Below are 14277 nucleotides of genomic sequence, written 5' to 3' on the forward strand. Positions count from 1 at the left end.
ATACGAGCCGTATGGGCATTATTAACATTGCCACCTGCAGAAAGTGCAGGGCAGTAGACATGAGAGAGACGTTGGAACATCTCCTCTGCTTATGGTTGACCTTATCTAGAACTCGGTAGATATCTTAGATGTCTAGGAGCGTCACAGTACAAGTGACTAGACGAAGTGACAGAGCTAGATATCAAGTCTCTTTTAAAGAGGCATTGAAGTGCTGCACAACGTAAACTTAAGCTCGTATTAATAATGAAGCTCCATCGGGTATTACAAGGCAACTGTAGGTCTATATATGACGTGATTGGCAGCCAGTGTAACCTAACCTAACCTATGTCTGAGAAGGCTTTGCTTCCTTGTTTGTCTCTAATTTCAACTTTTAGAGGGATATGGAAGCTCTTATATGTTAGAAATATAATAGCGGCATAGAAATTTTCTGCCTTGGTACAACCGCCTGTTAAAAAAACTTCAACAAAATCTAAATCGCAGCGCGAACTGTGGGTTACATTTTTCAGTTGGGTCCATATTTTATTTGAGCTACTATATGATGGATTCGAGATACATTTTATAGCCGAACTTGGCTATGGATTTATGAAGCAAAACAACTGGTGCTATATTTTAATATTTTTGCTATTTAAAGTATATTTTTAAATATTAAGCAGCAAGGGAATTTAATTTTACTTTATAGAAGCTGCAACTCTTCTATTTCCTAAGCAAAAAGTTATAGCAATATTGAATGCTGCTTTCATTTAATAAAAATATGCCTATAAATCGGCTTGGAACATCCTTTAAACTTTTTTTAACACACAGCACTCTCCAAAATAACAAAAGTATCCTTTCAAATTCGAAAAATTCTAAAACTGCAACATCTATCAGAAAATACAATAACTTTCAAATAATCCAACACGCTGAGCCGTAAACTTTGTGGCATCATAGATGAAGGTTTGTTAAAAACTAAAATTACGCGAGATTTAGGCGACGGCCTCAACTCTTTATGTGTGAATAGGAAAATTGATATGCAAATACACGAGGCACGAGCGCAGTCTGATAAGTCGGTAATAGCGGCATACTGCTTTGGAGGATTTTCACGGCTAGTAGCGGCATATTTCTCTGGTCATGTGAGTATGAAACAGTTAACCCGGGTTTCTGATTTGCTTAAACACTAGATTTCACCAAGGTAACTAGAATTTGCCCAATTTACTATCAAAATTGTTTTGTTGAAGCTAAAGTTGCTGAGACCGCTGAGTTTTTTTAGTTGAGAATCTAAGTTCTCGTTCAAAGGTAAGTACTTGAAAGCAGGATTAGAGTAATGTAATCTCGATCTTGAGCTCTTAATATCCAATGTTAGGGATTTGATTTCGGTAATGATTTTCACGAGAGTAGAGAAGCTGAGGTTAGTTTTATTTAAGGAGTTCTGGCAACTTCTTAATCTCAAAAAATAAGAAGGAAATGTTTAGATTTTTACATCTCATCTTCCTCCCTGCAACTTTGCGTCGTCCAAAATCTTTTCGCCGATCGCGTGAGTGCCAATGGGACAGTGTCTAGCTAAGAAATCTATCATCTATCATCAAGTGTTGATTGCTAACCGATGCTTACTAAGCTCGCGCTAGGCATATACATCCAGGGACTGAGTTCACAACGAGGGTCATACCCTCCATGACTAGATTTGAGCTAGCTTGAAAAGCGGACTGAATACATGCCTCCCTAAAGGCAGGAACACTTCCCATCTCTGAAGAAATAGAGAAGATACTGCGATACTTCAATCCTTCTCTGCTAAATCACGACCGGAGAGTGATCAGGCGGAAGAGGACTGAAGAACCTTATCGGCAAGGGCTGATACTTCCAAATAAGGAGTCCTTCAGCCCTCTCAGCGATACTACGTTATAGCTTCCCAAAGTGCATTTGTACGAATCCTCCCAAAAGAGGTCAGATATCTGCTCTGGATGTCTGCAAACTCCAGGAGTTATGGCGGAGAAGTAATGTCCAAACGGACATGGAAAGCGACCTTGTCCCTTCGGTTGTGGTGGTACTAAAAGCGGATCGTCAACTGACGGATCGGTCTTCTGTCTTTTGATTTGATGATGGTTTTTTTCTTTTAAGTAGCTCATTTTTTCATCCGAGAATATTAAATTACATTCTACATTTACATATTTTTTAGGCTCGAAAAAAGTCGCTGACTTATCAGACTGCACTCCTGTGTACTATATATACCATATACTATATCATACTACATAAACCTTAATTTAATACGCTTTACGTGCAAACACCAAAGCGAAAGAAAACCAAACAAACTCTACAATAAACTGGCATATGAAAAAAGAACAGGAACAAAAAGTAATATTAAAACAAATACAGGCACACAAGCGCTTGCCTGTTCACAGGCACCCACACACACCCATACATACATATATATAGCACTCACCAATTTGTTCGACATTCGCCAAAAAGCCACCGGTGCAAGCGGCATTAACGCTGCCCGCCACCGTATTGTTGCTGCTGTTGTTGTGGTTGCTCTGGCCGTTGGCGGACGCTTGCACATCGCTCGGCTCGCCCGCATAGAACTCCAGCAACAATTGCGCGCCACTCGATTCTATTTGTGTTGGCATATTTAAATTACTTCCGCCGTTCAATTCAATGAGCAACGTCGATGAGAGCGACGGACCGTCACGTACTTTGATGTACTGCGCCGGACAGGGCAAGCGCAAAAAGTTCAAACTCAGCGCAATATTCTCCTCGCCATCCACCTGTAACGAGAGCGAGTAGCGAAAACATGAAATCGTAAAACTTTGGAAAAATAAATACAACAAAAAAATACCGTTAATAAAACACACACACACATTGTTGAATATGTGTGCGTTTGTGTATGCGTCGGTGCATGGCAACAAAAATATTATTTAGTGGGTGTATGAAATATTGCTCATATGCCAGCGGGCAGTAAGCACCAACAACTAAACCATTACCTTTGGACGCTAGCTGCGTGCCTAGGCAGACCGGTGCTCCAAATGCGCACTTTGCCTTTGCCTTTGCATGTGTATGTGTTTTTGTTGTAATAAGTTAGCGGATGTGCTCCTGGTTGTGTGTATATCCGCTGTTGCATATGAAATTCTACGTGCTAGTTGTTTTTGTGTGTGTAGTTGTTTTTGTTGCCTTTCTAAGTATCAAGTTGGAGTTGTTTTACGGTTGTTCACTTCATTAAAAATGCATGCGGCTGTTTGTGCTCGGCCATTTGTATGCAAAACTCCGCTATTAACTAACAACAACAGCAATAATTCAACTAAAAACTGTTCTAATAAAGAGCAGACATTTGTGGATGCAGGGTTGCAATTTTTATGGCGGATTAGTTTAGTTTAGGGTAGGATGTGAGTGAACGCTTTTTGGGGAAATCGTTTCGAGCGCATGAATTTACGATATTTTATGTTTTACTTACTACCAAGGAAGTTGGTTCAAAGGGTATATTCGGAGAGAGTAGAAATGTTCGTCATAGCTTCAGAACTGAAGACATTATCACTAATCAATAAAATATTGGGACGACCAAAATGGACAATTCTTGTTTATTTATTTAATATTATAAATAAAGAAAATAAGTTGAAGTTTGATTAGCAATACGAAAAGACTTTTTCGACTACCCAATATTTGACCTCGAGCTTGCGAGTGAGATTGAAAACGGCCGAACAGATATTTCATATATCAAAATTTTGTCTATATTTTGCATCTAACGCCGCAACGAGAAAAATTTTTAACAAACTATACTTCCACACACTTTGTCTCTCAATATGTCTCTCTCACTATTTGTGTAAGCTCGGAACTTTCAAAAATGCTTCACAGCTTATTGGGACTTTAGGTAGAAAATAATCAAACAGTTTTGATTAAACAAAAGATATTACGAACAGCTGAAAATTTTTCTGATTTGGTTGGAAAAATTAAAAGGAAAGTGTGATGACGAACTAACTTAAATTATAATTTAATGGGGCAAATTTAAATGAGAATGAGAACGAAGCATAATATTGCTACAAAAAATAGAATATTGATTCAAACAAGAACAAGTAAACGACCATATGGCATTAAGTTATTATATATTTATGGGAAATAAGTTAGGTTAGGTTATAGGATAGGTTAGGTTACTCTGGTAGGCCAATGAGCCATGCATAGACCAGTTTTGGTCCTTCCTGTTACCAGATGGAGTTCATTTACGACGTTCATGAGGAGTAGCAATATTTTAAAAACTCGAATGTACATCTATAAATTCCGAATTTTTCCGCCCATGAACTGCTCAATTCCTACCCAAAAAAGAAAATGTGGTTCACCCTGTGCAAAGTACGCTAGATATTTATATATATCTTTTTAAAGCACACCAAAAGAACGAGTCGATATTTCGCTGCCATCTTGCGTTCCAAAGAGATTTATTGATATCACGTGAGCTCAGCTATTTTCTTGTGTGGAATGTAAGAGGTGCATTGCACTGCTTACTCTAAGCAGGGTTCATCTTGCAGGAATTTTAATTGAATAGTGTTGCAGTGCCATATACACAGTGCGGCTAAAAATCTTGTCAGACTGATAAATCTTTCAAAAGTACTTGGAGTCTCAGCGTACTAGTTGCTCAGTTTTTGAGCTATCGGTCTGAAATTTTATAGACGTCCTTTTCTCAACAAAAAAACTACTAATTTGTCGGGTTCAACTATATTAGATCACCACAGAATGCACATATCGTTACCTATATTTAGCTATGTTAGATAAATATAGGATATATATAACGTTATCTAAAATGCAAAACAACATATCATAAAAAAATCGAAATTAAGTTTTTTTGCTTATAATTCACTATATCATATTGCATAGAAGTATATATGCATAAAATTAGCTGTATTACACCATGCGTTATTTTTTATAACAAGATTGCATAAAATTTCAAGCTCCCGTCAGCTCAAGTATGAGATATAACCAATAGATAACCAACATATAACCAATATATAACCATTTTATAACCAAAACTCAAATTTTGTTTCAATAGGAGTGTTCTCTATTATAACGTTTTTCCTTCGCATGTAAACTTATAAAAAATGATGTTAGGTAATTTTGCATTTTAGGTGACAATATGTAGCTGTCATACAAACTGCACGATCAAATACAAAAAAGTCCGCGTATGGAAAACTTTTTTTTTTTTGACAGCATATCTTCACGAAAATTCTTAAAGATTTCCAGCAAATTGCTCAGATCGAACAACTATTGCATATATGTATGTATGTATGTATGTAGCTGTCATACAAACTCTTCGATCAAAGTCTTATAGTTGCTATGAGAAATGTACCTGAGAAGAGTATTATAGCCTCGGTACAACCGAAGTTATTGTTTTGTCTTATTTTTGTTATTAACAAAAAATATTTTTTTATTATCAATAAAACAATTTTGATTCGATACCGTATAAGTAACGGTAATATTTTTTAAAATTTGCGCAAATAATTCACTTTGAAGCTACTTGATATATCAAATAGCACTGAATTAGTGTTTTGACATGTTGAAAATTATCGCACGAAAGCCACGCGCTTGCAGAGGCAGCTATCTACAGTTACAATCGCAACTGCGGCGAGGTGTCCAATATGTGATTAAGTTGTGGTCGCACTCGCAAAGCTTTATATGTGCGGTGTGTGTGTGTGTGTGTGTGAGCTTTAAAACTGTCAGTGATTTGATTGAACATAGTGCAAGCGTAGAAAAATTTATAGCAACAACAACAAGAAAAGTAGCAGCAATAAATTCTGTCTGTGTAAACGCATTTATCATAGTATTAGTAACAAAAACACTTATACATACTTGTATATGTATATATAGGTATATGTATGTTTCTAAATATATATCTGTATCTGTTTGTATATGAGTAATCTCCTTTGATTTGCTGGCAAAGCCACACATTTATTTGCGTATTACTGCAGACAGACATACAAAGCGCAGTAACGAATGGCAGGCACTCATACATGGAAAGATATATCAATATTGCACTAATGTATATACATATTTATCTAGTTACTGCGCTGATTACAAATTTCAGTATTCATAATTTATTTACTGTCTCTCAGGCATTTGATTTATCGACGCACTTTACTCAAGCGCACACAGAGCCATACACATACTTATGTATACTTTCACAAGAAAATAAATAACGTTTTGCTTTGTATTTTTGCCTACAAAAAATATAGCACAAATGTACATACATACATACTCACATATACATGTACATATATATGAATTGTTGCTGGTCTCTGTGAAAATAGTGTTGAACTTTGTGTAGAAAAGAATGCACAGCGTGTCAGCAAGTCATATTTGCCACCAATACACATGCATGCACACACATACCCAAGCATATGCATGTGTATTTGCGTATAGCATTGTATATTACTTACTAGTTTTACAAAAGTTTTTTCACACTAAAGTTTTTCAAAAGTCTCGAAGCACAAAACAGCAGCAGCAAAGTGGGTAAGCTGGTTAAGAGAGTATTAAAATGAAGAAGAAGCAGCCGCAGCGGTATGTAGCTGCAGCGAAGAAAAGCGCAAAACATGTAGCAGCTAAAATGAAATGTTGTGCAAATCTTGGAAATAGAGACACACACACTAACACGGCAGCGAATAAGTCGAGGGAAAAGGATGAAAAAGGTCAACTGCTGATTTGCCCACAAGCCACAAAATGGCAGCAAAATAAAAAGCCAGCAAACCAGCAAAAAGTAATAATAATAAACCAGCAATACATACTGTATGCTGTCAAAACAAATTTGACACATAAAATATTGTATGTTTACACAGATTTTATAAATTCAACAAGTGGCCTAGCCGATAACAGCCGTGGTCAGATGGTTTTTATTATATTTGACCTATTGCGCGTGCATATACAAATGCAAGGCTTGTATGTGAGCATTTTGTTAGTATATGTAAGTATATACATATGTATGTATGTATGTATATTACAGACACATATACGCCCGCTTTACATTTTTCAACCCTTTTGCAGCTTTTTTTTTAATTTTTTCAACACTTTCACCTGCTTATATCCACCCCATAAATGAGCAGCAACAATATATCGTCACATAAAATGCAAAACAACATATCATCGAAAAAATCAAACTTAATTTTTTTTATTGCTTACGATTCACTACACCATATTACATATATGTATGTAGCATAAAATATTCAGCTTTGGCTGTCGGATATAACCAATATATAACTATTTTATAACCAATATATAACCATTTTATAACCAAAACTCAAATTTTGTTTCAATATGAGTGCATGATAACCACTAGATAACCGTTTTATAACCAAAACTTTTGTTCCTATATGACTGGTTTCTATTATATCGTTTTTCCTTCGCCTGTAAACTTATGAAAAGGGATGTTACGTTATTTTGCATAATAGGTGACGATATACATACATACATACAAACTAGTTTGTACACAAAAATTTTGCTTATGTACTTATGTTTTGAGTGCAGTTATTCGGAAAAACCATGTTAATCTGACCGCTTGCTTTTATTTGGGGAAAAAGTAAATCAGTGAGTTGAAATTTTTAGTTTCAAAACTAATATTTGTCCACATTGGCAAGTGCAACAACAAAGCTTTTTCAGAAGTTTACAGCAGAGCTCATAACTGAGTATAATATATGCAGCAAATAAATAAATGGTTTTATATAAATTTGTGTATATACAAATATACTACTGTGGGCAAAAAGTAGTAAGACTTTTTGATTTAAATTTTACATGAAAATCAATTAATTGAAATATTTTTTTTCTAGGTTGATATGACTTTCAGTGACATCTGTGACAAATGTCCCATTAAAAAAAAATCATTAGTGTTTAGAATACGCTTGTCTTGCTGAAGTACATAAGGCGCATCGGCGATTTTTACGATGAGTGAGATTATTAAACAAAGAAATTCCATTAAATTTTGTGTGGGAATTTCTTTACTGAAAAACTTCACCGAAATGTTCAAAATGTTGGCAAAGGCCTTCAATGATAATCGTTGGCCGCGCGCAAGTGTTTTTGATTGGTACAAATTATTGGTAGAGGGTCGAGAGCGCGTTGACGACGAACCACATCCAGGACAGCAACCAACATCAACTGATGATCAACACGTCAATAAAATAAAGGAATTGGTGCTTAAGAATCGACGTTTAATAGCCTGATATCTTACTGGCATGGTTGGAATATCGAAAAAATGAGTGAAAACCATTTTGAAACGTCATTTTGGCCTAAAAGTAAAGTAAAAGCACGATTCGTTCTAAAATCATTAAATTTTTTCGAGAAACAAAGTCGCGTTAACCTCTGTGCAACTATGCTTTTCGACTACCAGGATGTCGTGAAACATATTATTACTGGCGATTAGTGTTGGATCTATGTTTACGACCCCGAAACAGACGATCAATCGGCCGAATATCGTGGCAAAGGCGAGCAGAAAAGATAAAACCACGACAAAGCAGGTTAAAAATCAAGGTAATGTTGGCAGTTTTCTTCGATTAACGAGGTGTAGCGTAATCCGAATTCTTTCTGACCATAACTAAAGATCAAATGATTATTATTAATCTCATTTAACGATCAAGCTAAAGCTTAGCGTACCAGCATGAAATTAATCGCTAAGGAAAAATCAATGTCGCAAAAAAATTTAAAAGCTGTACAGCAAATTTCGCCGTAAAATGTAACTGCAAGTCAAGGAGAAACTCTACAAGTGCCCAAATGTCAGCAAACCCTCTCCAGCTGTCTACCGCACGGTCGGTCAGTTCATCAATTTATTATTTGATTGTCTCTCCAGCTCTATCCCTCTACCTCTGTCACTCACACTCACACTCACTCTCCAACTGTCTAACGGGACGCTTTGAAATTCATACAGCCATAAAAGTAAATTAATGCTGTCCGGCGTGACAATGACTTACAGCAACAACAACGACAACAATACCAACAAGCACGCAGTGTGCTGTTACTGTCGATGATTATTGTGTCCAGCCAACTCGTGCCATGCAATAAAATATAAGTTTTTTATCTTAATACGTTTTCATTTTTTCGCAGCAAGCGCTGAGCTGAGCTGAGCTGGCGTTGGGCGACAATAATAATAATATGTGCTGCGCACTGCTGTGTTGCTGTATTTGCAACTACTACTGTGTAAGTGTGCGTACGTTTGTATGATCGTATGGAGGGTATGAGCACTTAACAATCGCTACGTGTTAGAAACAAAGTCATTGCTATTGGCGCTAAAGCAGTTGGCGTCATAACAATAAAATTGCGAAAGAAGGACAAACGGGAGAAATAAACAAGCTTACACAAATAGATGAGCGTTTGTGCAAAATAAAGTAAGAAAGATGATAGTTGCACATACATATGTGTGTGTTTTTGTGTATAGTAGAAGACTGGAGCAACCCGCAGTGCTATGCTAAAGGCTACAAATCCAGCAAAACAAACATGCACAGTCGGTAGCTAACCAAGTGAGCAAACGATGGTGCGTTCCACAGATGGCGGATGAGATAAATGAGATGTTTGAACAAATTTTGGTATGTCGAAAAATGTTTAGACGGAAAAGAGTGAACATTTATTTCTACAAAATTAATATTTAGTTGAAATTGGAAATAATACATAGCTGATCGGTGGCATGTTTGCGAAAAAAATCGTTTAAAAAATTTGAGAGGGATTCTCGAGAATAATATTTTAATATCCATCCAAAAATTAAAACAAAAAAAATTGTTAACTACTGCTCCGCAGTTGCATTTCTCATAGTATTAAGGGTATAACAAGATTTTTAACTTGATGTTGATCGATCAATTTGTATGACGGCTATATGCTATAATGGTCCGATCTGAGTGAATATGTTTGGAGATTATTTTGTCAAGGTTATAAAAAAGTTTTCCAATTACAAGATATCTTGTCAAATTTAATTCATTTTGATCGGTCAGTTTGTATGACAGCTATATGCTATAGACGCCCGATTTGAACAATTAATTCGGAGATAATAGCTTTGCCTTGGATCAAGATCTGGTCCAAATTTTGTGAAGATATCTTGTCAAATAAAAAAGTTTTCTGTACAGACACTTGATACCGATCCATCAGTTTGTATGGAAACTATATGTTAAAGTAATCACATCTGTACACTTTCTTCGGATATTAAATTATTATCTTAGAAATATTCCGTATCAAATTTTGTGAAGATATCTTATCAAATTTAAAAGTTTTCCATATAAGAACTTGATTTTCGAGTTGTTTTTTAAGAGTTTTGTTCCAAAGTAGTCCGATATCGGCGGTTTCAATAAATGAGTAGCTTCTTAGGAAGGTAAGGACGTGTGAAAAATTTTAGAACGATATCTCAAAAACTGAGGAACTAATTCGCGTATATATTTATCTCTGTGTGAAAAGAAGTTAAGTCTGTTTTCAAAATTAACGCAACCAAGTCTAAAAGGGAGATTTTTTCCACCAACTTTACCAAGAGTAGCTGCAAAAACAGACTCGAATCTGGTTTCCTAAGGCGTAATACTTATATGCTTGATTTAATAGAAATATTTGAGGACTGTTCTCTGAAGAAAGATCACTTTATAACTTTTGGTGAAAAAATAACGAGATTCTCAGTAAGTAACTCGGTTAACATGATTTGGGTACCCGGTCTTATAGGAATAGAAAAAAATTAAAAGTGGAATTTACGTTCCGACCGACATTTAAATACAATTTTTATGGACTTGAGTAGCTTATCTCACTAAGTTTAACAAAATTTCATCATACAAAAATTACGCTTGTTAATCCCGTCACCGTGATGATTTGAATCTAATCTACACGAAATATCCCTGTGCAATTTTAATTTAACGCCATCTGTTTGTCAGTAGGAAAATTTATCACAGCTGATTTAGACACTACAAACTGTCAAAGTGAAAATACTTAACAAACGAAAAAAAATAAAGTAAAAAATTAAAGCAACAACAAGAAAATTTATAAAAATATCAGAAAATAATAACACAAAAAGATGAGTACTGTTGAGTAAGACTGTCGAAGCCGATCTAATAGCATTGTGGCGAGACAAGAATAGCTGTTTCGGAAATCTTCAACTTCAGTGAAGACAGTCTAGATTGGTGAATATATCAAATTTAAGCTAGTCCCTTTAAATTTTTGGTCCGGAGATGATGTTAGTGCTTCAGTTTGCCACTCGAGGCTAAGAGCTGCTTTTACAAACTGTGAGAGAGTTAAAAATCGAGTTAATTGTGTATTAAAGGACGCATAGCTCGTGTAGTTTTACCGGCTCTAATTCAAATAGTATTAAGCGTTCGAGCATTAGCAAAGCTGATTATTGAGCACAAAAACAATTTACATAATTAAGTAAAAAAATTAGTAATTTTCTTTGGAATGCAACTCGCATATTGACACTATCAAGTGCGCTGGAATTCTTTTCAATAACAAGAGTAAACGGATAGTAATGGCAGAAGGAAACAGGAATGTGTAGCAATTTATTTTAATGTGCATTTCACACACAAGCGCGCTCAGCACGCACTACAAATGCGTTTTATTTTCACACCGTTTCAACTCGAAAACTGCTATATGAGCGAGAAAAACGCACAGACAGACACACACACGCATGCCAGCACTCATAAGAGAGCAATGCGTGACAGCAAATTTGGCATTTTGTCGTAAAGTGTGGCAAACTAAAGCGTCTCGGAATGATGCGCCACATAAAAAAATGCGCAGCAATTTTGCAAAAGACACACTTTTGAGTGGCAAGCATGACGACAATGAGGCGTGCACTTGCTGTTTGGCGCGCACTAACACTGTGGTGCTGTCAACAATGTAAAGAACGTCAGCGCAGCTGCACACCAATAGCAACAAGCACAGCAATAACAACTTGATTATCATTAGCAACACCAACAACATTATCAACAACATTATTATCAACATTATTGTCAACATCGTTATTGTCTTCACCTTCATTATCATTATCAGCTTCACCATCTTTATCAGCGCCAACCTCATGAGCCAGCACTGCAAACACTTCATTTTGTGTGTGTGTAGCTCGTGAACGAGGCAGCAGATCTGCGCGAATTCAACGACGAAAGTAAAAACTAAAGTGAAATGTGTATTACACACTCACCGTCAATGCAATCTTCTGCGTTTCTCGCATTTTTTTCATGCTTTATCTGTGGCATTTTTTCCGCTCACTTGAGCACTCTATTCAACATCAACTTCAATGTTTGACTACCATTCAAGTATAGTACCAATCAACAAATCCACTCATGGCCACACAGACACATACATCTATATGATGACATACAGACACATACGCAAGCAAGGTGACTCACACATTCACATACATGCTGCATATAAGTGTGTCTACAAATGAGCGTCGTGTCATTGCAGCGCGCGCTGTGAAGTTCATTGATGTCACACAGCACACATTACACACACATACACTTGCAGAGTGATACAAATATGTATCTGGCGAGCATAAAATATAGTAAAGCATACTTCACGGCGGCACGGCACAGCAGGTTGACCAAATAAAAATCACATATAAAAATAACATTTCCTGCGACTCACTGTGCACTATTTTTCACAACACGGGCGTATGGCGTTAGCCGTTATGTCAGCACAGCTGGCAACTTCCTGTAGACACACACACACACACAACACATTATCAGCCAATCACACATATGTATATATACATTATATTTTTTACATATATATTATATATATACTATATATGTAGGTATATATACATCATTTATGCTTATCAACTTTTGTTTGATTATTGGCAGTTGTGTCATTGCTCCCTTAAACTTTCACGTGAACTTTAACCCACAAGTATGACTGCGCGCACACGCACACGCACACAAATTTACCACCTTCTGTGCTCGTCAACGCCGTATGACCACTTGAGGTGTGCCCACACATGCATACCAACAAATGGTGAGTGTTTTTATTTACCTTGCGTTGCCAATCGTCGTCCACACCAGCGTTCAGCCTCATGTTTCTGTGTATATTTGGTTACACTATCACGTATAGACAAATTTCACCCACAATTTACCATTATTGCGGGTTGACCCCCATTTGTATGCATTGGCATGGTCGAGCATGTGGTTGGTTTTCCTTTGGGGGACGGCGACTCTGCAGGGAAAATGTGGCGTAGTTGGTAAAGCAATGGAACATTACATTTAATGCAAGTCGTGTCAATTCAATCGAGTTTATAGCAACTGGAGAAAGGATGTTTCCGATACGAAAGAAGAAAAGTCTAAATTCTAAAAAAATCGACACTTTTTAGCAGGTCATAACAGTAATATCTAGTAGGGGCCTGGTTTTCCAATCCAACCCTACCAAGTGGAAAAAAGCTTGAGTTCTACAAAAGTCTAATCTTTATCAAATCATAAGAACAACAAAAGCTTTAAAGCTTAAAGCTCTTTTCTCATTTAAGTGTTGGGCACAATTTATACTTAGGCAGAGAAGATTGACCCAGTTAAAAAACAAAAAAACCAATAAGGAAGCTTGTAAAGCTTAAAGCTCTCCTCTCATGTAATCAGCAGAGGCTATAAAAATTTATTAAAAGTGTAATAAAATTTAAAAATGAAACTCATAAACTTTTTGGAGCTTTTAAAGCTTAAAGCTCCCCTCTCATTTAAGTGTTGGGCACTTTTTATACTTCGTCAGAGAAGATTGACCCAGTTAAAAAACAAAAAAACCAGTAATGAAGCTTGTAAAGCTTGAAGCTCTTCTCTCATATAACACATTTTATACTTCGTCAGAGAAGATTGACCGAGTTAAAAAAAATACTAAGTCTGGGTGTAACCGAACTCTTGCAGCTTCCAACGATCAACTGGAATTTCGAAAAGCTTTATATTAGGTATCGGGGGGATAAGGGAAGTTTGATCCGATGCTTTCCAAATTTTACATGCGGGCATCAGGAGAGAATTTTTTCCGAATTTCAATAATATATCTCACAGTTTGACCAATATTTTCGATAAAAAAAACTCGCAGTAGGCAATGGGGTCCACATATTTGATATCTGGGAGCTTGAATAGTTGTAGAGCGATTTTGACAAGTTTTAGTCATTGAGAGGCAAGGCACTATTCATGCTAAGTTTTATTCGTTATACATTGACTAGTTATTGATTTGTATACTGGGAATTGAAAGAATCGGAGGGAATTGTGTTATATGGAAAGTTGGCGTGGTTGTAGTCCACCAACACTAAATTACTGCTTTGTGCCTTAATTTGAATCTTAGTTATAGTACTTTATAACTTTTCGATTGATGGCGTGTTATGGGCGTGGCATCAAATACCAACCTTTCCATAATACC

At 36.3% G+C, this 14277-nt stretch overlaps 1 protein-coding gene across 3 annotated transcripts in view; it reads right to left on the reverse strand.

Moving 5' to 3' along the window:
- Positions 1-14277, reverse strand: part of LOC126763309 (uncharacterized) — a 180487-nt gene that overhangs the window by 9049 nt on the left and 157161 nt on the right. For all 3 annotated transcript variants that reach the window (XM_050480658.1, XM_050480659.1, XM_050480660.1), the window contains one exon: positions 2414-2735. In XM_050480658.1, the coding sequence (XP_050336615.1) occupies positions 2414-2735 (322 nt within the window). The remainder of the gene's footprint in view (positions 1-2413; positions 2736-14277) is intronic.

Source organism: Bactrocera neohumeralis, chromosome 6, assembly GCF_024586455.1.
Source record: "Bactrocera neohumeralis isolate Rockhampton chromosome 6, APGP_CSIRO_Bneo_wtdbg2-racon-allhic-juicebox.fasta_v2, whole genome shotgun sequence".
NCBI lineage: Eukaryota > Metazoa > Arthropoda > Insecta > Diptera > Tephritidae > Bactrocera > Bactrocera neohumeralis.